General features: G+C 43.5%; 1 protein-coding gene across 2 annotated transcripts in view; it reads right to left on the bottom strand.

The window, feature by feature from the left end:
- The window catches only part of LOC138352928 (peptidyl-prolyl cis-trans isomerase-like), a 64,467-nt gene that overhangs the window by 12,953 nt on the left and 24,800 nt on the right, over positions 1–26,714 (bottom strand). Inside the window, exons 2-4 of one of the 2 annotated variants that reach the window (XM_069305581.1) lie at positions 20,911–20,981; positions 5,422–6,124; positions 4,583–4,729 (exon numbers count right to left, since the gene is read on the bottom strand). In XM_069305581.1, coding sequence (XP_069161682.1) covers positions 4,583–4,729; positions 5,422–5,652 — 378 coding nt within the window. In that variant the 5' untranslated portion in view covers positions 5,653–6,124; positions 20,911–20,981. Of the gene's footprint in view, positions 1–4,582; positions 4,730–5,421; positions 6,125–12,506; positions 12,555–20,910; positions 20,982–26,714 lie in introns of those variants that run through there. The other variant, XM_069305580.1, reaches the window with a different exon arrangement.

Here is a 26,714-nt window from a genome sequence, read left to right as displayed (position 1 = left end):
GCAGCGGGAGCTACAGAGCCTGGTCTTCCAATACAGGCCGACTCGGGGGCTTGGTCGCCCACCCCACGAGCCTGAGAGGGTACAACGGAAACATTCAACGACATAGAGACGAAAAGTGACAAATTCACCCACGAATGTGCCCCCATACCCACCATGGAGCCACAATTAGAGGCAGGACACCCAACAGGAAGCTATCGCCGATCACGCCGGGGCCCCCTAGGGGTGCGTCGTGAGTATACGCCCCACAAACGCCACCTTAAGAACCGTCAGTCCGTCGAGATCGGGTTCAGCGACGAAAGGGGGATTGACAATAAAAGGTTCCCCTCGCTCGAGACGTCGGGTACTACAGTTCTACGGGTGCAAGAGTATGCCTCCTCAAGCACCCGGGCGTCAAAATAGAAGAAGTCCAAAGAAATAATCCAAAACAAGCAAAAGGTCGGTAGGAAACGACAAGCAGATAGGAGAAGAGGGGGGAGAAAAACGAAACATAAGGAAAAGGAAAAGCGATCCGGCACAATTGGAGAAGACAGCAGCAGGAGTGCAAGGCCAGAAAAGGTCAGAGGACTGCCCAACGGAGCATCACACTCCGGCAGCCGTCCACCAAGCCCCCTCACGACGCCAACGGGCCGGAAGGGGAGGGGGCGTGTAGCTCAAGCCCCCCTCTACTGGCAGGGGGGTTGGTGCTGGACCTGTAGCTCCAGCTCCCCCTCTACTGGCAGGGGGTTGGTGCTGGACCTGTAGCTCCAGCCCACTTCTACTGGCAGGGGGATGGTGCTGGACCTGTTACTCCACCCACCCCTCTCTACTGGCAGGGGGTTGGTGATGGACCTGTAGCTTAACCCCCCTCTACTGGCAGGGGGGTCGATTCTGGACATGTAGCTCCAGCCCCCTTCTACTGGCAGGGAGGGTTGGTGCTGGACCTGTAGGTCCAGTCCCCCTCTACTGGCAGGGGGTTGGTGCTGGACCAGTAGCTCAAGGCCCCCTCTACTGGCAGGGGGGTTGGTCCTGGACCTGTAGCTCCAGTCACCCCCCCCCCCACTCTACTGGCTGGGGGTTGGTGCTGGACCTGTAGCTCCAGCCCCCCCTCTACTGGCAAGGGGTTTGTGCTGTACGTGTAGCTCCAGCCCCACCCCCTCTCTACTGGCTGGGGGTTGGTGCTGGATCAGAAGCTCCAGCCCCCCTCTACTGGCAGGGGGGTTTGTGCTGGACCTGTAGCTCCAGTCTCCCTCTGCTGGCAGGGGGTTGGTGCTGGACCTGAAGCTCCAGCCTCCCCCACTCTACTGGCTGGGGGTTGGTGCTAGATTTGTAGCTCCAGCCTCCCCTGTACTGGCAGGGGGGTTGGTGCTGGACCTGTAGCTCCAGCCCCCCTCTACTGGCAAGGGGTTGATGCTGAACCTGTAGCTCCAGCCCTCCTCTACTAACAGTGTTGTTGGTGCTGGACATGTAGGTCCAGCCCCCCTCTACTGGCAGGGGGTTGGTCCTGGACCTGTAGCTCCAGTCACCCCCCCCCCACTCTACTGGCTGGGGGTTGGTGCTGGACCTGTAGCTCCAGCCCCCCTCTACTGGCAGGGGGGTTGGTGCTGGACCTGAAGCTCCAGTCCCCCTTTACTGGCAGAGGATTGGTGCTGGACCTGTAGCTCCAGCCCCCCCCCCCCACTCTACTGGCTGGGGGTTAGTGCTGGACCAGTAGCTCCATCCCCCCCTCTACTGGCAGGGGGATGGTTCTGGACCTGTAGCTCCAGTCACCCCCCCCCCACCCCACTCTACTGGTTGGGGTTTGGTGCTGGACCTGTAGCTCCAGCCCCCCCTCTACTGGCAGGGGGGTTGGTGCTGGACCTGTAGCTCCAGCCCTCCTCTACTGGCAGTGGGGTTGGTGCTGGACCTGTAGCTCCAGCTCCCCCTCTACTGGCAGGGGGTTGGTGCTGGACCTGTAGCTCCAGACCCCCTCTACTGGCAGGGGGTTGGTGCTGGACCTGTAGCTCCAGACCCCCTCTACTGGCAGGGGGGTTGGTGCTGGACATGTAGCTCCAGCCCCCCCTCTACTGGCAGGGGGTTGGTGCTGGACCTGTAGCTCCAGCCCCCCTCTACTGGCAGGGGGGTTGGTGCTGGACCTGTAGCTCCAGTTCCCCTCTACTGGCAGGGGGTTGGTGCTGTACCTGTAGCTCCAGACCCCCTCTACTGGCAGGGGGTTGGTGCTGGACCTGTAGCTCCAGACCCCCTCTACTGGCAGGGGGGTTGGTGCTGGACATGTAGCTCCAGCCCCCCCTCTACTGGCAGGGGGTTGGTGCTGGACCTGTAGCTCCTGACCCCCTCTACTGGCAGGGGGGTTGGTGCTGGACCTGTAGCTCCAGTCCCCCTCTACTGGCCGGGGGTTGGTGCTGGACCTGTAGCTCAAGCCCCCTTCTACTGGCAGGGGGGTTGGTGCTGGACCTATAGCTCCAGCTCCCCCTCTACTGGCATGGGGTTGGTGCTGGATCTGTAGCTCCAGCCCCCCTCTACTGGCAGGGGAATGGTGCTGGACCTGTAACTCCACCCACCCCTCTCTACTGGCAGGGGGTTGGTGCTGGACCTGTAGCTTCACCCCCCTCTACTGGCAGGGGGTCGGTTTTGGACCTGTAGCTCCAGCCTCCCTCTATTGGCAGGGGGGTTGTTACTGGACCTATAGCTCCAGCCCCTCTACTGGCAGGGGGGTTGGTGCTGGACCTGTAGCTCCTGCCTCCCTCTACTGGCAGGGGGTTGGTGCTGGACCTGTAGCTTCTGCCCCCTTCTACTGGCAGGGGGGTTTGTACTGGACTTGTAGCTCCAGCCCTCCTCTACTGGCAAGAGCTGGTGCTGGACCTGTAGCTCCAGCCCCCCCCCCCCTCTACAGGCATGGGGTTGGTGCTGGACCTGAAGCTCTGGCCCCCCTCTACTGGAAGGGGGTTGATGCTTGACCTGTAGCTGCAGCCCCCCTATACTAACTGGGGGAGTTGGTGCTGGACTTGTAGCTACAGTCCCCCTCTACTGGCAGGGGGTTGGTGCTGGACCAGTACCTCCAGCCCCCCTCTACTGGCAGGGGGTTGATGCTGGACCTGTAGCTCCACCCACCAACTACTGACAGGGGGTTGATGCTGAACCTGTAGCTCAATGCCCCCATCTACTGGCAGGGGGTTGATGCTTGACCTGTAGCTGCAGCCACCCTCTTCGAGCAGAGGGGGGGGGGGGGGGATTGTCCAGGACCTGTAGCTCCAGCTTCCCATCTACTGGCAGGGGGGTTGGTGCTGGACTTGTAGCTCCAGCCCCCAATCTACTGGCAGGGGGTTGGTGCTGGACCTGTAGCTTCAGCCCCCCTCTACTGGCAGGGGTTTGGTGCTGGACCTGTAGCTCCAGCCCCCCGCTACTGGCAGGGAGTTGGTGTTGGACCTGAAGCTCCAGCCCCCCTCTACTGGCAGGGGGTTGGTGCTGAGTCTATAATTCCTGCCCCACTCTACTGGCAGGGGGGTTGGTGCTGGACATGTAGCTCCAGCCCCCCTCTACTGGCAGGGGGTTGGTGCTGAGTCTATAGTTCCAGCCCCACTCTACTGGCAGGGGGTTGGTGCTGGACATGTAGCTCCAGCCCCCCTCTACTGGCAGGGGGTTGGTGCTGGACCTGTAGCTCCAGCCTCCCTCAACTGGCAGGGGGTTGGTGCTGGACCTGTAGCTCCAGCCTCCCTCTACTGGCAGGGGGTTGGTGCTGTACCTGTAGCACCAGCCCCCCCTTCTACTGGCAGGAGGGTTGGTGCTGAACCTGTAGATCCAGCTCCTTTTACTGGCAGGGGGGATGGTGCTAGACCTGCAGCTCCAGCCCCCCTCTACTGTCAGGGGGTTGGTGCTGGACCTCTAGCTCCAGCCTCCCTCTACTGGCAGGGGATTGGTCCTGGACCTGTAGCTCCAGCACCCCCTCTACTGGCAGGGGGTTGGTGCTGCACCTGTAGCTCCAGCCCCCTTCTACTGGCAGGGGGTTGGTGCTGTACCTGTATCTCCACCCCCCCCCCCCCTCTACTGGCAGGGGGTTGTTGCTAGACCTGTAGCTCCAGCCTCCCCTCTACTGGCAGGGGGGGTTGGTGGTGAACCAGTAGCTTCAGCCCCCCCTTTACTGGCAGGGGGTTGCTGCGGGACCTGTAGCTCCAGTCCCCCTGTACTGGCAGGGAGGTTGGTGCTGGTATTGTCTGGGAGTTTGTTGGCAATTTTAAGGCTTCAGTCTCTTCGAAGCCAGCAGTGGTCTGTTTATTTTCACTGTCTTCCTGAATGCTTCCCTGGTAGGTTGGTGGAGTGTCACCTGCTCTCTGTGCCTCTGTGAGGGGGGCCTGGATCCCGGGTTCAATAGAGGATCAAGGGTTCAATACAATGCAGGCCAGAAATGGACTCATGTTTCCTTTCACCTGATGTCTCTGTTCACCTACCAGAATATATTCATCCAGGAGTTAGACAACTATTTTAGATTGTTAAGGAAAGTCAGTAGTTGACCTTGGGGAACCCCGATAATCCTAAGAACAGGCTTCCTCTCCACAAAACGCAACTCAATATCTTGTGATATGACCTATGAGAGAAAATAAAAACTTACTGTTAATTGCTTCTGGGGGATCTGTCCAGTGATTTCCTGAACTTTATTCATGATGCTGGAGGCTGAGTCTCCCAGGTGTACGGGGTCAGCTGTGGCACCTGTCTCTGTGGTCATCATCTCCAGGGCCTCCCTGATGGTCTCCTGCACCTGTCATTACCAACACAAACATTAATAGGTGGAGGCTGAGTCTCCTAGGTGTACAGGGTCAGCTGTGGCACCTGTCTCTGTGGTCGTCATCTCCAGGGCCTCCCTGATGGCCTCCTGCACCTGTCATTACCAACACAAACATTAATGGTGGAAGCTGAGTCTCCTAGGTGTACGGGGTCAGCTGTGGCACCTGTCTCTGTGGTCATCATCTCCAGGGTCTCCCTGATGGTCTCCTGCACCTGTCATTACCAACACAAACATTAATGGTGGAAGCTGAGTCTCCCAGGTGTACGGGGTCAGCTGTGGCACCTGTCTCTGTGGTCATCATCTCCAGAGCATCAGGCTCTGAGTAAAGAAACTTGACTATAATGAAGCATCAGGCTCTGAGTAAAGTAACTGGACTATAATGAAGCATCAGGCTCTGAGTAAAGTAACTGGACTATAATGAAGCATCAGAATGAGTAAAGTAATTTGACAACATAAGTAATGTTGTTTCTCTACACTGACCACAGTATAGAGAAACACCAAGATGACAGTTGACTTTATTAATAAAAATGTTTCAGGTGTTAGAGCAAAAAGTTTCCTATATTTAAGTCTACTCTCATCTTGATGTGTCTCCATGTCAAAAGTGTTTATATAGAGGCAATACTACACTCAGTTGGGTGAGAACAATGTGACCTTCAGCAGCGTACCTTCACTGAGGTGTAGACAGTCTTGACATTTGGGAAGAGTTCCCGGCACTTCCGGAGCCAATCTTCTATCTTCATGCTGCACTCATCAGCTGTGTCTATGGTTGTGTCAACCTCCTGTGGGGTGTTGACTGTGTCGAGGTTCCCCAACATGGCCTGCAGCTGAGTCTTCCCTTCCTCTCCTTGTGTTGTCATATCCACCACACTGGTATCCTCCAGTTCCAAGAGCTTCATTGCTGACTTGTTCTGCTCTACCAGAGCATAGAGTCTGTCCTGGAGCTGGAGGTGGTGAGTCTTCCAGTTCCCCAACTGGCCCCGGTACTCCCCCAGCTGGGACAGTACCTCTTCACAGCTAATAATGAGGGTACTGATGATGCTCTTCTGCTCCTGCACCAGGGAACGTAACTTCTTACCGATGTCTCTGGCGAGACCTTCATAAGGTTTTGCTGGCACTACTTCCTCAGCTTGTTAACTGGATATTTTTGACTTTCCTAACAAAAGCCTCCACAGCATAGCTAATTGGGAACTGAGTAGCAGCTGTGGCAGCATGCTCGGCACGGCAGCTGGGGCAAGTCAGCTGACCATTCTTGACAGCATTGTCAATACACTGGGAGCAGAATGTGTGGCCGCATGGCAGATTGCGAGGTCGTAGCTGATTGTCATCATAATCGTCATAACACACTGAACATTCCTCTGGCTTGTTATCCTGTGGAAAAGAATGTTTAGTTAGGCTAGATGTATTTACATTATAAAGGAATATTACAGTACTTGATTTACTAATACAAATTACATAATATTTACATACATTCTTTGTATTAGCTATTCTAGAGCAGAGTTAATATTACTAGAAGGGACAATATTTTTTATAAACATATCCCAGAGTATGGGAAAATATTTTTGGGTAACATATTGCAGCAGCAAGGCAGCTTGTACGCCATAGCCAAGAGTACAGACTAACAAAACCCGTCCATACTTTCTTATAAATAATGGAAGGAAACATATGTATCGTATGGAGTAATGGGGGAAGGATCAAGTATTCTTAGTCTAAGTTGGACAATAAGTGCACTGTGGGTTAAATCTTCACACATGGGTTTTATTGACCAACTCCGGATTATTCTACACTTACAGTACTAACTATGGGAACACACGATTACATTATAGGATTGTTGAGATTGAGTGATACTCTTCACCAAACATAACCATGATGGATGAATTGACAGTTCCCACACAAATCTGGGCTTAATCGATTTGGTGGTGATAAAACCACCAAATCTTATCTATTTGATTTATAAACTAAGTATAACCCGGCCTATATATATATATATATATATATATATATATATATATATATATATATATATATATATATATATATATATATATATATATATATATATATATATATATATATATATATATATATATATATATATATATATATATATATATATATATATATATAAACTGAAAACTCACACCCCAGAAGTGACTCGAACCCATACTGCCAGGAGCACACCATATTTTAGTACAGAGATGATTCACTCATTTTATTATATAAATATATCACACAACACAATATTGAATAATATTACCGCAAAAAAACTACGAAAAATCAATCAGAGACATTGAAATAATTAGGTAATTATCTCTTTGTGGCAACTCCGGCCTGACAGCTGGCGATCAACAGACCATCTGGGATGCACGCCGAGTCAGCGCCTGTTTTTTGCCAGACTTCCCCGGCCTATAGGTGTCATATGGTATATAGCCATGCGCCACTTAAGGGTTAAATATGACCGAAAAAGTAAGATTAATAATTCTAACACAAATTTTCTCAATATTTCTTATGTTTCTTTTCACTGTCGATTGTAATTGAAAAATCAATTCTACAAAATTCATTTATATTTCTAGTCTGACGCGACACTTGAATGCATTTCGTACTAACCTATTACATTTTCAAAGACTTTAGTTTACACACACAACTATAACCTGCAAACACTAAACAGAGTTCTACTATGCTATAATTTAAACGACTTTCCTCTTATATTCCTGCATTTGGGTGAGGTGATATGTTACAACAGTTTTTGATAAAGTGAAAACAAACTTTCAACACAAGACAGAACACGAAACAATGGGTATAATATTGGGCAAATTAAAGGGAAGAATGGAAGTAACTGCAAAGGGCCTATTGGCCCATATTTCTTGATGCTTCTATATTGGTGCGGAGTCTTGAAGTGGGTAGAATATAGTTGTGCATAAATTGGCTGTTGATTGCTGGTGTTGACTTCTTGATGTTTAGTGCCTCGAAGATATCAAGCCGCCTGCTATCGCTGTATCTATCGATGATTTCTGTGTTTTTTGTTAAGACTTCTCTGGTGATGGTCTGGTTGTGGGAAGAGATTATATGATCCTTAATGGAGCTCTGTTGCTTATGCATCATTAATCGCCTGGAAAGAGATGTTGTTGTCTTGCCTATATACTGAGTTCTTTGAGGCTTACAGTTCCCAAGTGGGCATTTGAAGGCATAGACGACATTGGTCTCTTTTAAAGCGTTCTGCTTTGTTTGTGTCTGGAGAGTTTCTCATGAGTAGGTTGGCCGTTTTTTTGGTTTGATAGTAAATCGTCAATTGTATCTTCTGATTTTTGTCTGTAGGGATAACGTTCCTATTAACAATATCTTTCAGGACCCTTTCCTCCGTTTTATGAGCTGTGGAAAAGAAATTTCTGTAAAATAGTATAATAGGTGAGTACAGGTGTTGTGTTAGTTGTCTCTTCAGAGGTTGCATGGCGTTTCACCTTCCTTCTTATGATGTCTTCAATGAAACCATTGGAGAAGCCGTTGTTGACTAGGACCTGCCTTACCCTACAGAGTTCTTTATCGACTTGCTTCCATCCTGAGCTGTGGCTGAGAGCACGGTCGACATAAGCGTTAACAACACTCCTCTTGTACCTGTCTGGGCTGTCACTGTTGGCATTTAGGCACATTCCTATCTTTGTTTCCTTAGTGTAGACTGCAGTGTGGAAACCTCCGCTCCTTTCCATGACTGTTACATCTAGAAAGGGCAGCTTCCCATCCTTCTCCATCTCGTAAGTGAAACGCAACACAGAAATTCGCTCAAATGCCTCCTTCACCTCCTGCAGATGTCTGACATCGGGTACCTGTGTAAAAATGTCGTCAACATACCTGCAGTATATGGCCAGTTTCAAGTTCATGTCGACTAAGACCTTTTGTTCGATGGTACCCATATAGAAGTTAGTAAACAGGACACCTAGGGAAGAACCCATGGTGACCCCATCTACTTGCTTATACATGTGCCCATCCAGGCTCAAGAAGGGTGCCTCTTTAGTACAAGCTTGGAGTAGTTTCCTTAGAATGTTTTCTGGTATGTCAGGAGGAGTACAGGCCGGATCACGATACACTCTGTCCGCTATCATCCCGATTGTTTCATCCACAGGTACGTTGGTAAACAGTGATTCTACATCCAACGAGGCTCTTATCTCTGTGGCCCGCGTTCCCCACAGTAAGTCAATAAATTCCTTTGGAGACTTCAGGCTGAAGGCGCAAGGGACATAAGGAGTCAGCAAGCCGTTGAGTCGCTTCGCCAGTCTGTACATGGGTGTGGGTATCTGGCTGATGATTGGCCGAAGTGGGTTTCCAGGCTTGTGTGTCTTGACATTTCCATACACGTATCCAGGTTTGTATTCCCCAATAATCTTTGGCAGGTGGAGTCCGGATTTCTTGGCGTTCACAGTTTCGATCAATTTGTTGACCTTTGCTTTCAATTCGGCTGTAGTGTCCTTCGTTACCCTTTGGAATTTAGTTTGGTCAGAGAGTATGAGGTTCATTTTCGCCAGATATTTGTCTTTTTTAAGAATGACGTATATTGACGACTTGTCACCTCTCCTGTCGACTATCTCCTTGATCTCACAAAGGCTCTTAGCTGCCGCTTTGAGCTCGGGGGACAGTATGGTGCTTCTGTAGTTGCCTCGATTCTTTCCTCCTTCTGCAATAATTTCTGCTTGTAAGGTGTCTTTGGTGGTGACCTTCTTTTGTGTCGCGAGGTCGAATATGTCGTCCAACAGGATCTCCAACTCCACTAAATTCCAAAGGGTACCGAAGGACACTACAGCCGAATTGAAAGCAAAGGTCAACAAATTTATCGAAACTGTGAACGCCAAGAAATCCGGACTCCACCTGCCAAAGATTATTGGGGAATACAAACCTGGATGCATGTATGGAAATGTCAAGACACACAAGCCTGGAAACCCACTTCGGCCAATCATCAGCCAGGTACCCACACCCACGTACAGACTGGCGAAGCGACTCAATGGCTTGCTGACTCCTTATGTCCTTTGCGCCTTCAGCCTGAAGTCTCCAAAGGAATTTGTTGACTTACTGTGGGGAACACGGGCCACAGGGATAAGAGCCTCATTGGACATAGAATCACTGTTTACCAATGTACCTGTGGATGAAACAATCGGGATGATAGCGGACAGAGTGTACAGTATCGTGATCCGGCCTGTACTCCTCCTGACATACCAGAAAACATTCTAAGAAAACTACTCCAAGCTTGTACTAAAGAGGCACCCTTCTTGAGCTCGGATGGGCACATGTATAAGCAAGTAGATGGGGTCGCCATGGGTTCTCCCCTAGGTGTCCTGTTCGCAAACTTCTACATGGGTACCATCGAACAAAAGGTCTTAGTCGACATGAACTTGAAACCGGACATATACTGCAGGTATGTTGACGACATTTTTACACAGGTACCTGATGTCAGACATCTGCAGGAGGTGAAGGAGGCATTTGAGCGGAATTCTGTGTTGCGTTTCACTTACGAGATGGAGAAGGATGGGAAGCTGCCCTTTCTAGATGTAACAGTCATGGAAAGGAGTGGAGGTTTCCACACTGCAGTCTACACTAAGGAAACAAACATAGAAATGTGCCTCAATGCCAACAGTGACTGCCCAGACAGGTACAAGAGGAGTGTTGTTAACACTTATGTCGACCGTGCTCTCAGCCACAGCTCAGGATGGAAGCAAGTCGATGAAGAACTTTGTAGGGTAAGGGCAGGTCCTAGTCAACAATGGCTTCTCCAATGGTTTCGTTGAAGACAACATAAGAAGGAAAGTGAAACGCCATGCAACCTCTGAAGAGACAACTAACACAACACCTGTACCCCCTATTAGACTATTTTATAGGAACTTCTTTTCCACAGCTCATAAAACGGAGGAAAGGGTTCTGAAAGATATTGTTAATAGGAACGTTATCCCCTACTGACAAAAATCAGAAGATACAATTGATGATTTACTATAAAACCCCAAAAAACGGCCAAACTACTCATGAGAAACTCTCCAGACACAAAGTAGAACGTTTTAAAAGAGACCAACATCGTCTATGCCTTCAAATGCCCACTTAGGGACTGTAAGCTTCAAAGAACTCAGTATATATGCAAGACAACAACATCTCTTTCCAGGCGATTAACGATGCATAAACAACAGGGCTCCATTAAGGAACATATAATCTCTTCCCACAACCAGACCATCACCAGAGAAGTCTTAACAAAAAAACACAGAAATCATTGATAGATACAGCGACAGCAGGCGGCTTGATATCTGCGAGGCACTACACATCAAAAAGTCAACACCAGCAATCAACAGCCAATTAATGCACAACTATATTCTACCCACTTCAAGACTCCGAACCAATATAGAAGCATCAAGAAATATGGGCAAATAGGCCCTTTGCAGTTACTTCCATTCTTCCCTTTAACCCTCAAACCACTAGGGGCCCAAATGGAATTCACACCCACAGGCGCAACAAAAAAAAAAATTCCAAAAAATTCTTTCGTCTTATAGAAGTGTTCATTTTTGTTCCCTGATCACGGAAAAAATAACAAAAAAATCGTAGGTGGCATATTTTAGCCGCAATAGGGTAGGGAAGTGTGGCAAAAAAGGGGCGTTGGCAGAGCCTTCGCCAGACGAGGTCTACTCTGCCCGAGCTGTCAGACGGCAGTTGCCACAAATATATTATTACCTAATTATTTCAATGTGTCTGATTGATTTTTTCTTAGTTTTTTTGCAGTAATATTATTCCATACAGTGAATTGTGGTATATTTATATTATAAAATGTGTGAACCATCGCTGTACTCAAAATCATGGTGTGCATATTAGTGATTCAATTATTATGTTCATAAAACAATAAACAAATAGTTTTGCTGTTGTTACACTATATACACAGGTTATATGTAAGTATTTGCATGTTTTGTACACCATAATGAACTACTAAGTTGGTCTTGTGAGTCAAAAAGCCACGAGGAGTTAAACACCAAACACCAGCGAGCCACTCACTGCCACTCCCTCCGTCAACACCACCTCACTCACCCTCATTCACCTCCCACAATACTCTTTTGTATTTATTCACTATACACAGACGTTATATATACGTATTTACATGTTTTTTTTCACCATAACTGTACATCTAAGCTTGTATGGTGAGTGAAGGCCATAAGACGTAGCTACTCACACAGTCAGCTGATCGGCGGCCGCCCTCAAGGCCAGATGCACTAATATTTGTCATCCAACAATATTGTTTGTGGTGTTATTACGCTATATACACACATTATATATAAGTATCTACCTGTTTTATTCACTATACCTGAACAAATAAGCTGGTATGGTGCCCAAAGACCATAGTGGCCATCAGTAAACAACATGCCAAGTCGTGCAGACAACGCTCCTCCCTCACCAAAATGGCGGCTCCCAACCTACTCCTCTTGCTGTTATCTCACACTATACACACGTTATATATAAGTATCTACATTTGTGTTCACCATGGTAAACCACTAAGCTGGTATGGTGAGTGCAGTCAATAAATGGTGGCCACACACAGTCAGAAGATGACGCCACAACCCTCCCTCCCACAGCCTTACTCCTCCCTCCATGGAGCACAGCACTAAATATCACCACAATCCTGCTATTATCAGAATCCTGGTCAGTTTTATCACAGTCAGGGAGCTTCAGTAATACTATCACTGCTAAATAATAGCAGTATCATTTATATTATGGTATTTGTAGGTGATGCTGTGGTCACAAGCTGAACAGCGGTGCTGTGAGCTCGTGCTGCGTGCACCAGCCTTGGTGGCTTGCTTAATACTGACGCTGTAACACCCAAGAATGTTGGCCTGGATTTTTTTTCTAGGTGGCATCTGGCAACTATCGGTCGTGGCTGTACTATAGCTGCCCCTATCCCAGGCGGGGCGTTTAAATTATAGCGCTAGACACGAAATCATATATAAATGATGTGCGCGGTTTCGGTTTTGTCACTGATATCATTTATATATGATATGCGCGGTTTGATGGTTAAATAGCGAACGCTACCAACGAATAACGCTAGTATCTATATAACAAATTTATTGTCCTGTGGAATTGATTTAACTTCCAGACACTTTTTTTTAATAAATATTAAATATTTAGTGGCTGTTTATGAAAAATATTATAAATAAACATTCTACTTGTTAATATCACCAATTAAATTTGTGACAATTTGAGCCAAGAAGTGCGACGACTGGATCACTGTGTACATGAGGCTGATATGGCAGCAAACACTCTCCAGGCGACCATATACCTTGAATAAGTCACTCCACAAAATTGTCGCTTGGACCGTCGACTTCCTATGGCGTCACCTCTCACATATTTACTTCTAATTTCGTTATGAAATTAGATTATTTCAGAGTTAAAGTAGGTTTGATCATGTTCTACGTGTAGCACCAACATTATGGTAAGTAAATATACCATATTTCTTCATTACTTACATAATGCTAGGAGGATTTGGGTAGATTTGGGTAATTCTATGGACCCCCTCCAACATCGTACTCGCCATCACCCCTCCTCCCACCAAACTCTTATTGTTTTTATTACACTATTTACACATGTTATGTATACCTATCTACATGTTTTATTCACCAGAACTGTGCAAGTAAGCCGGTATTGTGTCCAAGCAGTACAGTTGCTACCATACACTACATGAGAAATCACACAGTAGACAGCAGACGACGCTGCGATTACAACGTCACCTCCCTCACCATAATAGCTCCTCCCAACATATTCCTGTTGCTGTTATTACACTATATACACACACACTGTATATACCCATGTACATATGTGTTCCCCATAGCAAACCACTAAGCTAGTATGGTGAGCAAAACATGAGTGGCTGCCACACACACACAGTGAGGCTACCTCAATTCTCTCCCTCCCTCACCAAAATTCCTGGTTCCACAATACTATGCACAATGCTAATTATAACTACAATCCTGGTCACTAATTCCTGTAAATGAATAATTGACCACACGTTTATTTTGAAACGGAACCTAAGAAATCATTTGAAGATTCCTAGATGGACGAAATAATGCTGCGGTGCTGTAGCTAGCGCTGTGAACATCATGAACAGCATTTAATCACTGATATTTGAACATTGTACCCATTCATTATCACACTCAAACAAATGGAAGAAGTATTAAGGAATGCTAGAAAATTACAAAGTGATGAGGATGGGAAAGTGTGGTCGTTAAGACGAGATCTTTCAAAAGAAGATAGAGAGAAGCTGAAACTGAACCTCGCCGAGGCAAAACGTTTAAGGGGCCATGGTACCCGAAAATCCGATGAAAAATGGAATATTTACGAAAAATTACGAAAAATACTACAACGTTCTGGCAACACTGTGGTCCAAACCGTTTAATGATATCTTGAAAAATAACGTAATTAGAGTCAAATTTCCCGCTGCAACTTTCGTGAATCTGGTCCTCGCGGCGTGAGTGCGCCGCGGGGTATTGTATCTTACGTTGAAGATGTCTTATTTTTCGTAATAGCGTTGAAAATAACATGTTATACATAAAATGAATATAAACTCACTCATTGGCAACAGTATCGTGTGAGAGAGAGGGTGGTATGTGGCTCAGGCCCCTCAGTGACTGTCTCTCTCTCTTGGAGAGAGGATGTATGCTGACGTGCTCTCACAATATCTCCCAGAACATGCTATTTTTGCTATTTGTACTGCAATATGACTTACCAAACGAACAAGAGAAAAGCATTGAAATCTAGATGCATGCGAGCTCTCCATACGAGCTGGCCGCAATGCGAAATCACGCATTGTCACGAGTGACCGTGAGTAGAGTAACTTGTCGCGCACGCTACGCAACTCCAACTTTTACAAATTGATCTGCCTTCACAGCCTTTATTTATTATTCAATTTACATGAAACTTGCACATTATATGTAGAGTTTATGCCTCTAAAAACACATGTAGTTTTTCTTATCTACGTAGATTTATTGATTTTATAAATAATGATACACTTCATTTTGTTGCATACGTTTTTGGGAAACTTTTAAAAATCTGTATTATTGCACTAAATACATCTGGGATAAAGATCATACTACCAAATCTTTATTATATAGTAAGGTCATAGCGAGTGTCGTAGAAATGATTTTGGTTCACAATTGTGGGCTGTGAAAGCAATTGAACATTGTTGAAATTTTTTTTTTCTCTCCTTCTCTATTTAGGCTGAGATGCTGAAACTTGGCCTAGGTGCAGCACCTTTCACATGTATCAGGATAATAAATTATGAATACCCTACAACAACTCTCATAATTCCGGGAAGAAACCCCCTTAAATGAGAGCAGGAATGAAGAAGAAATCAATTCTTTTTTCTACAAAGTGATAGGGGTAGGCAGGCCAGTAAAGTGGTACATAAAGGCAAACCAACAAAATCATTAGAGAAAGGGGGAGTGAAAAATAAGAAGAGGGGGGACAAGTTCCTCAAGATTGCATACACCAACATAGATGGAGTAAGATCAAAGATACTGGAGTTAAGTGATATAATACAGCTGCAGACACCAGACATTGTTGCACTCACGGAGACAAAACTTGAAGATGCTATTTTAAATGAGGTCATATTCCCAAGGGGCTACTCAATTTGGAGACGGGACAGAAAAATCAGGAAAGGCGGTGGCGTTGCTGTGCTGGTGAATGAACACCTAAAGGTGAACGAAATAGTGACTGCCAATCCACAAGAAATTGACATAATAGCACTAGAGATCTGCCATGAGGATGATAAACTAATGATCATAAATGCATATAGTCCACCGTTAAGCAGCACATGGTCAAAGGAGGAGCTAGATAGTAAACGAGAAGGTCTTATAACAATAATGAGAGAGATCATAGCGAGAGCGGATAACGATAGTTCATGACTGTTGATAGTCGGAGACTTCAACTTGAAATCCATAGACTGGGAAGCATGTGAAGCTAAAACAGAAGATTTCTGGACCTGTAAATTTGTAGACCTCATCCTGGAAACATTCTTGTATCAACATGTTAAACAAGCTACGAGGATGAGGGAAGGGGACGTCCCCTCCATGCTAGATTTGATATTTACCAGGAAGGAGGAAGAAATATTTGACATTCAGTACCTTCCTCCCTTGGGTAAAAGTGACCATGTCTTTTTGGGAATAAAGTATGCAATGCGTTATAATCTGGAAGAAAATATGACGGTCGATGCAAATGAAAAACCTGACTTTAGGAGAGGACATTATGGCAATCTTAGAAAAAATTTTAGTGAGTATAATTGGACAGACTTGTTGCTAGGCAAGGAAGTGAATGAGATGTATGTCAGGTTTTGCGAAATATATGATAAAGGCACAAAAAAATTTATACCAAAACAGAGAAGCAGAACTAGGAAACAGGAATGGTTCAACAGAAAGTGCGAGAGGGCCAGAGACCAAAAGACACAAAAATGGAATCAATACAGGAAGAGGCCGAACCCCCAAACATACCAGCGATACAAAGATGCGAGAAAAAACTACACGGCAGTGAGGAGAGAGGCAGAAAGAAATTTTGAAAAAGTGATTGCAGACAAATGCAAAACAGAACCAGGTCTGTTCTATAAATTCATAAACAACAAATTGCAGGTAAAGGATAATATTCAGAGGTTGAAAATGGGAAATAGATTCACGGAAAATGAAAAGGAAATGTGTGAAACATTAAACGAAAAGTTCCAAAGTGTGTTTGTACAAAATGAAATCTTCAGGGAACCAGATACAATAAGAATTCCAGAGAACAACATAGAGCACATAGAGGTGTCCAGAGACGAAGTGGAAAAAATGCTCAAGGAGCTAAATAAGAACAAAGTAGTTGGTCCAGATGGAGTTTCACCATGGGTTCTGAGAGAATGTGCACCTGAGCTTAGCATTCCTCTTCAACTGATTTTTCAGGCATCCCTGTATACAGGAGTTGTAGCTGATGTGTGGAAAAAGGCTAACATAGTTCCAATCTACAAAAGTGGAAGCAGGGAAGACCCACTTAATTATAGACCGGTATCAATGACAAGTGTAAGAGTCAAAATATTGGAAAAAATAATTAAAACTAAATGGGTAGAACACCTGGAGAGAAATGATATAATATCAGACAGACAGTATGGTTTTCGATCTGGAAGATCCTGTGTATCGAATTTACTCAGTTTCTATGATCGAGCAACAGAGATATTACAGGAAAGAGATGGTTGGGTTGACTGCATCTATCTGGACCTAAAAAAGGCTTTCGACAGAGTTCCACATAAGAGGTTGTTCTGGAAACTGGAAAATATTGGAGGAGTGACAGGTACGCTTCTAACATGGATGAAAAATTTTCTGACATGGAAAAATGAGGGCTGTGATCAGAGGCAATGTATCAGACTGAAGAAATGTCACAAGTGGAGTACCACAGGGTTCAGTTCTTGCACCAGTGATGTTTATTGTCTACATAAATGATCTACCAGTTGGTATACAGAATTATATGAACATGTTTGCTGATGATGCTAAAATAATAGGAAGGATAAGAAGCTTAGATGATTGTCATACCCTTCAAGAAGACCTGGACAAAATAAGTACATGGAGCGCCACTTGGCAAATGGAATTTAATGTTAATAAATGCCATGTTATGGAATGTGGAATAGGAGAACATAGACCCCACACAACCTATATATTATGTGAGAAATCTTTAAAGAATTCTGATAAAGAAAGAGATCTAGGGGTGGTTCTAGATAGAAAACTATCACCTGAGGGCCACATAAAGAATATTGTACGAGGAGCCTATGCCACGCTTTCTAACTTCAGAATTGCTTTTAAATACATGGATTGCGATATACTAAAGAAATTGTTCACGACTTTTGTTAGGCCAAAGCTAGAATATGCAGAAGTTGTGTGGTGCCCATATCTTAAGAAGCACATCAACAAACTGGAAAAGGTGCAAAGACATGCTACTAAGTGGCTCCCAGAACTGAAGGGCAAGAGTTACGAGGAGAGGTTAGAGGCATTAAATATGCCAAAACTAGAAGACAGAAGAAAAAGAGGTGATATGATCACTACATACAAAATAGTAACAGGAATTGACAAAATCGAGGTCATAGATATAAACTAGCTAAACACAGATGCCGAAGAAATATAAGAAAATTCACTTTCGCAAACAGAGTGGTAGACGGTTGGAACAAGTTAGGGGAGAAGGTGGTGGAGGCCAAGACCGTCAGTAGTTTCAAAGCGTTATATGACAAAGAGTGCTGGGAAGACGGGACACCACGAGCGTAGCTCTCATCCTGTAACTACACTTAGGTAATTACTCAGGCTCTTCTATAATACTATCATGGCTAAATAATACAAGTTGTATATATATATATATTTTGACATTATTAGGCGATGCTGTGGTCACACGCTGAACAGCAGTGCTGTGCGCTCATACTGCGAGCACCAGCCTTGGTTGCTCACTCACTACTGAGGCTCTCACACCCGGGAATGTGGACCACGATTTTTTTTAGAGATGGCGTCTGTTTACAAGAGCCCTGAGGAAGCTGATGTGAACCCCGTGTAGCTGCGGGAGTTTAGAATGGAACGTGAAAATAAAAATACCCAGAGGCGCGTTGCGCAAATCAGACGTGGGCCTGCAGGTGCGTTGCACAGTTTAAGGGTTAAAGTTGAATTTGCTGAAATCTCCTCCACTGGGAATCGAGACTGGTTTAGAAGGTCTATTTCCCCATGCTTGTCAGAACTTCAGTTAAGTTAAGTGAATTTTCTTATATTTCTTCGGCATCTGTATTTAGCTAGTTTAAATCTATGATCTCTTCTTCTTAAAGTTCCAGGTCTCAGGAAATCTTCCCTATCGATTTTATCAATTCCTGTTACTATTTTTGTATGTAGTGATCATATCACATCTTTTTCTTCTGTCTTCTAGTTTTGGCATATTTAATGCCTCTAACCTCTCCTCGTAGCTCTTGCCCTTCAGTTCTAGGAGCCACTTAGTAGCATGTCTTTGCACCTTTCCCAGTTTGTTGATGTGCTTCTTAACCCTTAAACTGTGCAACGCACCTGCAGGCCCACGTCTGGTTTGCGCAACGCGCCTCCGGGTATTTTAATTTTCACGTTCCATTCAAAACTCCCGCGGCTACGTGGGGTTTACATCAGCTTCCTCAGGGCTCTTGTAAACAGACGCCATCTTTAAAAAATATCGTGGTCCACATTCCCGGGCGTTGGAGCCTCAGTAGTGAGCGAGCAACCAAGGCTGGTGCACGCAGTATGAGCGCACAGCACTGCTGTTCAGCGTGTGACCACAGCATCGCCTAATAATGTCAATATATATATATATATAATCTGTATTATTTAGCCATGATAGTATTATAGAAGAGCCTGAGTGTGATAATGACTGGGAACAATGTTCAAATATCAGTGATTCAATGCTGTTCACGACGTTCACAGCGCTAGCCACAGCACCACAGCATTATTTCGTCCATCTAGGAATCTTCAAATGACTTCTTTGGTTCCTTTTCAAAATAAACGTGTGGTCAATTATTCATTTACAGGAATTAGTGACCAGGATTGTAGTTATAATTAGTATTGTGCGTAGTATTTTGGAAGGAGGAATTTTGGTGAGGGAGGGAGATAGAGAATTGAGGTAGCCTCCACTGTGTGTGTGGGAGCCAATCTTGTTTTGCTCACCATACTAGCTTAGTGGTTCACTACGGGGAACACATATGTACATGGGTATATACAGTGTGTGTATATAGTATAATAACAGCAACAAGAGTATGTTGGGAGGAGCTATTTTTGTGAGGGAGGTGACTTTGTAATCGTAGCGTCGTCTGCTGTGTGATTTCTCATGCAGTGCATGGTAGCAACTGTACTGTTAGGACACAATACCGGCTTACTTGCATAGTTCTGGTGAATAAAACATGTAGATAGGTATACATAACATATGTAAATAGTGTAATATAACCAGTAAGAGTATGGTGGGAGGAGGGGTGATGGCGAGTACGTTGTTGGAGGAGAGAGGGAGGACTGGCTGGCTGGGTGTGGCAGCTCACACTCGCTGAGTTCTGAGTGTGTTTATGGTGTGTGACAGTGCAGAGTGTGTAAATGTGTGGTAAATATACATAAATGAACCCGAAACATTGGTGTGAATAACAGTATGGTGGGAGGAGGGGTGATGGCGAGTACGATGTTGGAGGAGAGAGGGAGGACTGGCTGGCTGGGTGTGGCAGCTCACACTCGCTGAGTTCTGAGTGTGTTTATGGTGTGTGACAGTGCAGAGTGTGTAAATGTGTTGTAAATATACATAAATGAACCTGAAACATTGGTGTGAATAACAGTATGGTGGGAGGGGGGGTGATAGTAAGTACGATGTTGGAGAAATAAGGGAGGACTGGCTGGCTGGGTGTGGCTGCTCACACTCGAGGAGTTCTGTGTATGTTGATGGTGAATGTATATACTGTGTGACAGTGTATAGTGTGTAAATAGATTGTATATATACATAAATTAGCATGATACATGGTAAATATGTGCAACATACGTGTACACATGTGTCTTGCACGTAACACAGATTCTTCGGACAGTACGGATGTTTTACTGCCATAATATAGTATACGTGTTCCTTATACATAGAATTAGCACGTAAAAACAAATAAAATGTATTTGGAACTGTGCGCAAAAAATGAAAAAAAATATATTTGCGTCAACTCACGCGCCCCACGCCCTATTGGCCCCGGGAGCGTACGTCACGGGCGAATGGGGAATGATGACGTCACGCCCCAACTTATGGACCCCATAGCAGCCAAACTAAGTACAATTTCGATTTTTTTTTTTTACATACCCATATTCAGGGAAGGGTTTTTGACACTTTAAACAAAAAATTCCAGAGAATTTATTTCCTGCGCACTGCGGGGGTGTCATATTTGGAGGCAACGCAGTTAAGGGGTTAATACACTCAACATCACTGGGTAATGCCAATATGATTAATACACTCACCATCACTGGGTAATGAATATAATTAATACACTCGTCATCACTGGTAAATGACAACACCAACATTAATACACTAGTTAATGAAAATATCTTGATTAATACACTCACAATCACTGGATATCGACATCAACATGATAAACACACACACTGGTAGTACAGTAAGAATAAAATTGTCCTTACCATCATTAATGGGCAAGAGTTGTGTTTGCTATCGTCCTGGGTAGCCGAGCAGAGACTGGAAGCAGTATTACCTATTAAGGCAAAATAAAACAAATTTAAGGTTTCTATGACTAAATTTTTCCCACCAAAACACAGTAAATATTTAGAAAAATTAAATAATTTTTTTTAGGTATTATGCTTTGAGCAAAAGTAAGGAGGGTGGGCATGAGTAAGGAGGCTGGGTAGGAATAAGGAGGGTGGGCAGGAGTAAGGAGGGTGGGCAGGAAAGGGGAAGGGGGTATGGGCGGGTTCTCGGCTGCCTCCCCTCCCCTCTCTAACAGCCTACGTAATACAAACCATGTGCATTAACCCTAAAGCTGCTACAGCCTGGGCTGTAAAAGCTGGGGCTGGACAAAAAATATTTGAATTATGTGAAAATTAATATTAAATGTTAAACAAATCTCCAACTTATTGGCTTAGGTGTCATGAAAGTTTCATCCCAATATGTTCAGAAATGTATTTTAGACAATTTTTTTTAAAAAGGAGAACATTTTGTTGATAAGGAGAACAGCTCCTGTTAACTGGAACTGAGGGATAATGCAGTAATAAAGAGATGCAAGCACTTGTCCAATGTACAAAGAAGAAGAATAGTAGTAAGAAGTGTCCACAAAGTAAATATGCAGCTGGTGCCTGTATAGCATTGCTGAGTAATACATAATAATACCAATAATAATGAGTATGTTATCATGCTCTATTTTGTTAAATATCATAAAAATGCATTGCCTATTGTTAATATCTGTTACTTTCACCAATGTCCATTTTTTTGTCTCCTTTGTTTATTATCTCATTTTGTTGTAACCTCTACATCCTGGAGAGTGCATACCCATCCCCTAACTATGTCAAGATAGAATGAAATTGATCACCAAATGAATCAGTCACAACTGGCAGAACTTAGGACTTTGAATTTTTATATTTTGTTTTTTTGAGGGTTATTTTTTCTTGTCATCATTCCAACACACATTGACCTACAACTTTCACATACAGTACTCGAGTACGAATGTCGAACAACGTTTATTAAAACATACAAGTAAATTAATGAATTAGAACTGATAACTTCAATTATCTAAATAACTAGAGTTTCAACTTTGAATCAGCTTCAAAAATATCCAGTTTCTGACCAATTCTCACCTATTTACAAATAATGTGCACAGCTGTCTGTTCTACAATCCTATTACAATGGACTTTTCACAAACCCTAAACGATTAAAGTTATCCTTTTTTTCTAAATTTGGTGCATAATTCAAATGCCACATTGACAATTTTTTTTACAGTAAACTAAACTGAAAACATATATTCTAAATCTATGAAAATGAAGATCCTATACTATTCTGAGAGCATAACAACACCAAATGAACAATTGGTGATAGTTTATATTTTTGCAGCTGATTTCAAAATCTGAAGTTTTCAATATTCACTTTTATAATTATTATTTATTTTCGTAATTTTCAAGTTACGTTTGTGATCATTTAGACAAAGTTGCAGGATTTGCTAGTATGCACAAAAAATTGGAAAGCATTAGAGCAAATTTGAGAAATTGAACTTTGCCATCAGGTCCTGTTGTATATGTATGCCATGCACAGACAGCTTAAGCGTCATGAAAGTTTCATCCCAATATTGTCAGAAATGTATTTAAATTTTTATTTTTTTTCTAAATAACATTTTGTTGGCAAGGAGACACGCTCCATTTAACTGGAACTGAGGGATAATGCAGTAATAGAGCTGCAAGCATTTGTCCAATGCACAAAGACGAATAGTAGCAAGAAGTGTCCACAAAGTGGATATGCAGCTGGTGCCTGTATAGCATTGCTGATTAATACATAATAATACCAATAATAATGAGTATGTTGTCATGCTCTATTTTGTTATATATCATAAAAATGCATTGCCTAATGATAATATCTGTTACTTTCACAAATGTCCAATTTTTTTTTTTTGGGGGGGGAGAAGATTTGTTTTTTCTCCTTTGTTTATTATCAGATTTTGTTGTAACCTCTACATCCTGGAGAGTGCATACCCATCCCTAACTATGTCAAGATAGAATGAAATTGGTCATCAAATAAATCAGTCACAACTGGCAGAACTTGGGACTGAATTTTTTGACAGTTTTTCAGATTTCAAATTCTATTTTCTTTGTATCTTTAGGCAGTTTTGATGATTAGGGACCAGATTAGGGCTTTATAACTTTTATACAGAATACATTTTTATCCCCTTAATCCCTATATTTTATTTCTCTGGGGGGGGGGTATTTATTCTTGACATCATTACAACACACATTGACCTAAAAGTTTCACATATTCGAGTAAGAATGCCAAACAACCTTTAATAAAACATATAAGTAAATTAATGAATAAGAACTAAATTATTCATTGTCGATAACTTCAACTTCAATTATCTCTAAAACAAGAGTTTCAACTTTGAGTCAGTTTTAAAAAATCCAGTTTCTGACCGATTCTCACCATTTTTCCAAATAATGTGCACAGCTGTCTCTTTTACAATCCTATTGAATGGATTTTTCCCAAACCCTAAATGTTTGGAGTTATCAATTTTTTTTCTAGGTTTGGCGTATAATTCAAATGCCACATTGACAATTTTTTTTACAGTAAACTAAACTGAAAACATACATTCTAAATCTATGAAAATGAAGATCATATACTACTCTGAGAGCATAATAACACCAAAGGAATAATTGGTGATAGTTTATATTTTTGCAGCGGATTTCAAAATCTGATGTTCTCAATATTCAATTTTATAATTATTTTTTTATTTTCTTATTTTTTAAGTTACGTTTGTGATCATTTAGACAAAGTTGTAGGATTTGCTAGTATGCACAAAAAATTGGAAAGCATTAGAGCAAATTTGAGAAACTGAACTTTGCCATCAGGTCCTGTCGTATATGCTCCCAAAATATGATGTATATGGTCCCGAAACACTATGCGTGCTAGTGGCTTTACAAGAATGGTTATCTTCTTGAGGTTATCTTGAGATGATTTCGGGGCTTTAGTGTCCCCGCGGCCCGGTCCTCGACCGGGCCTCCACCCCCAGGAAGCAGCCCGTGACAGCTGACTAACTCCCAGGTACCTATTTACTGCTAGGTAACAGGAGCATTCAGGGTGAAAGAAACTTTGCCCATTTTGTTTCTGCCTCGTGCGGGAATCGAACCCGCGCCACAGAATTACGAGTCCTGCGCGCTATCCACCAGGCTACGAGGCCCCTGGTAATGGTAATTTAACTTAATTTCTAAATTCTGTTAACCCCCCAATATATCTTCTTGTAAATAAATAAATAAATAAATATGTATGCCATGCACAGCTTAAGGGTTAATACAGAACTGTACTGAATAAAATGTATATAATGTCAAACTAACAATAATAATATTTTTAATAAAACAATTTGTAAGTTGATTCTATTAGAAATGTAGCTGAGAGACTTGCTGTAAAGTTAAACATAGACAATTTCAAGGCTAGCACTGAATAGGTATGTCGATTTAAAGAGAGCTAATGCATCATTAACATGAAAATTTGTGGTGAGGCATTAAGTGCAGATGTTGGAAGTGCTAATGCATATAAGCATAAACTTTCTCAGCACATGATATCTAATAATCAAAGCTGGTTTTAAGTGTACAAAGCAGATAAAAATGGCTTTATCTGAAAGATATGTATATGATAAGATATATGATAAGATATTTAACTGAAACTGTATATTATGAAAGATATTGTAATGAAGCTCACAAGAAAGAAACAAACTAAGATTCAAAAGTTTTGGTATGGGTTCACAGTAGGCCTACAGGACCAGCAACCAGCACTAGCAAGGACTGACCTTCCGAGGATGCCCAGGCAACTGGACCAGCACCCAGCACTAGCAAGGACTCACCTTCCGAGGATGCCCAGGCAACTGGACCAGCTCCCAGCACTAGCAAGGACTCACCTTGGGGCTGACTCTGTGGGGGCCTCGTAGCTTGGTGGATAGCGCACAGGACTCGTAATTCTGTGGCGCGGGTTCGATTCCCGCACGAGGCAGAAACAAATGGGCAAAGTTTCTTTCACCCTGAATGCCCCTGTTACCTAGCAGTAAACAGGTACCTGGGAGTTAGTCAGCTGTCACGGGCTGCTTCCTGGGGTGTGTGTGTGTGGTGTGGGGAAAAAAAAAAAAAAAAGTAGTAGTAGTTAGTAAACAGTTGATTGACAGTTGAGAGGCGGGCCGAAAGAGCAAAGCTCAACCCCCGCAAACACAACTAGGTGAACACCTTCCAAGAATGCCCAGGCAACTGGACCAGAACCCAGCACTAGCCATAACTTACCTTGGAGTACCAATTGAGCTGTACAGCACAGTTCTAATGACATTAAATATACAAAGTGTAGTTTATATGATATAAGTGTACTGCAGTAGTGTGATTCTAGTGGTCTGTACTTTATGTACTAACTGTAGTGTATAATGTACATTTGTTAATAAAGTTACTGTTCTTTAAGCAATTTATATTCATGTGTGTGGCACTCTCAGGATATTAAGGCTAACAAAGTTTGCACTACAAAACTCAACTGGTAGAGTAAGTACAGTACTGTAACGTGCAATATCATTTTATTTCATTGCAATTCAAATTCTTTGTTATTTAAATTTTTCAAAAGGCAAATGTGTACTGGCATATGTATTATTATTTTTTGGGGGGGGGGGAAGGGGAATGCTGGGGCCGGATTGATGGAATGAATTCCACACATGAATGAATCGGCTACGCCCCCATATAGCTCGTTCAAGCGAGGGCACACTGTATTACTCATATAATTTCTACATTTACTATCTACATTTAATGTCATTTAATTTCATGCATTTCTTTGATAAAGTGTTTACTCGTGTCCTTTATGATCTTGGTAATTTGTAAGTTTTTTATTTATTTATTTTTATTTATTTATATACAAGAAGGTACATTGGGTTTGTGAGAATACATAGCATAGTACAGTATTTACAATCTTGTAAAGCCACTAGTATGCGCAGTGTTTCAGGCAGGTCCTTAATCTAACAGATAATTTTAAGTAGGTAAATTCTATCAGAATTAATAAAATGATAAATACATTGCAAGAAAAAAAATGAGATGAGAGAGATTAGTAAGTATATTAACCCTTAAAGTGCGCATCACGTCATATGACGTGCTGGACGTTGTACCAGTAAACTGCGCATCACGTCATACGATGTGTTGGAGTACTACGCAAGATTTAAACAGCCCGCGGATACACGGGGTTCACCACACCTTCATCAGGGCTCTTGTAAACAGACGCCATTTTAAAAAAAAATCGTGGGCCAAACTCCCGGGTGTTATTGGCCTCAGTATTGAGTGAGCAACCAAGCCTGACGCACGCAGCATGAGCTAACAGCACTGCTGTTCAGCTTGTGACCACAGCATCGCCTAAAAATGCCAAATTATACTTGTTCATGCTATTATGTAGCGATGATATTATTACAGAAGACCCCTGACTGTGATAAAACTGACCAGGGTTCTGATAATAGCAGGATTGTGGTGATATTTAGCGCTATGCGCCATGGAAGGAGGTGTAATGCTGTAGGAGGGAGGGTGGTGGCGATGTCTTTTGACTGTGTGTGGCCACCTTTTATTGACTGCACTCAGCATACCAGCTTAGTGGTTCGCTATGGTGAACACAAATGTAGATACTTATATATAACGTGTGTATAGAGGGTATAAACAGCAAGAGAAGGTTTGGAGCTGCCATTTTGGTGAGAGCGGTGGCGTCGTCTGCACGACGCCACCGTGCAGACGAC

This window comes from Procambarus clarkii, chromosome 55, assembly GCF_040958095.1.
Source record: "Procambarus clarkii isolate CNS0578487 chromosome 55, FALCON_Pclarkii_2.0, whole genome shotgun sequence".
Taxonomy (NCBI): Eukaryota; Metazoa; Arthropoda; class Malacostraca; order Decapoda; family Cambaridae; genus Procambarus; species Procambarus clarkii.
This window is presented reverse-complemented; position numbering and strand designations above follow the sequence as displayed.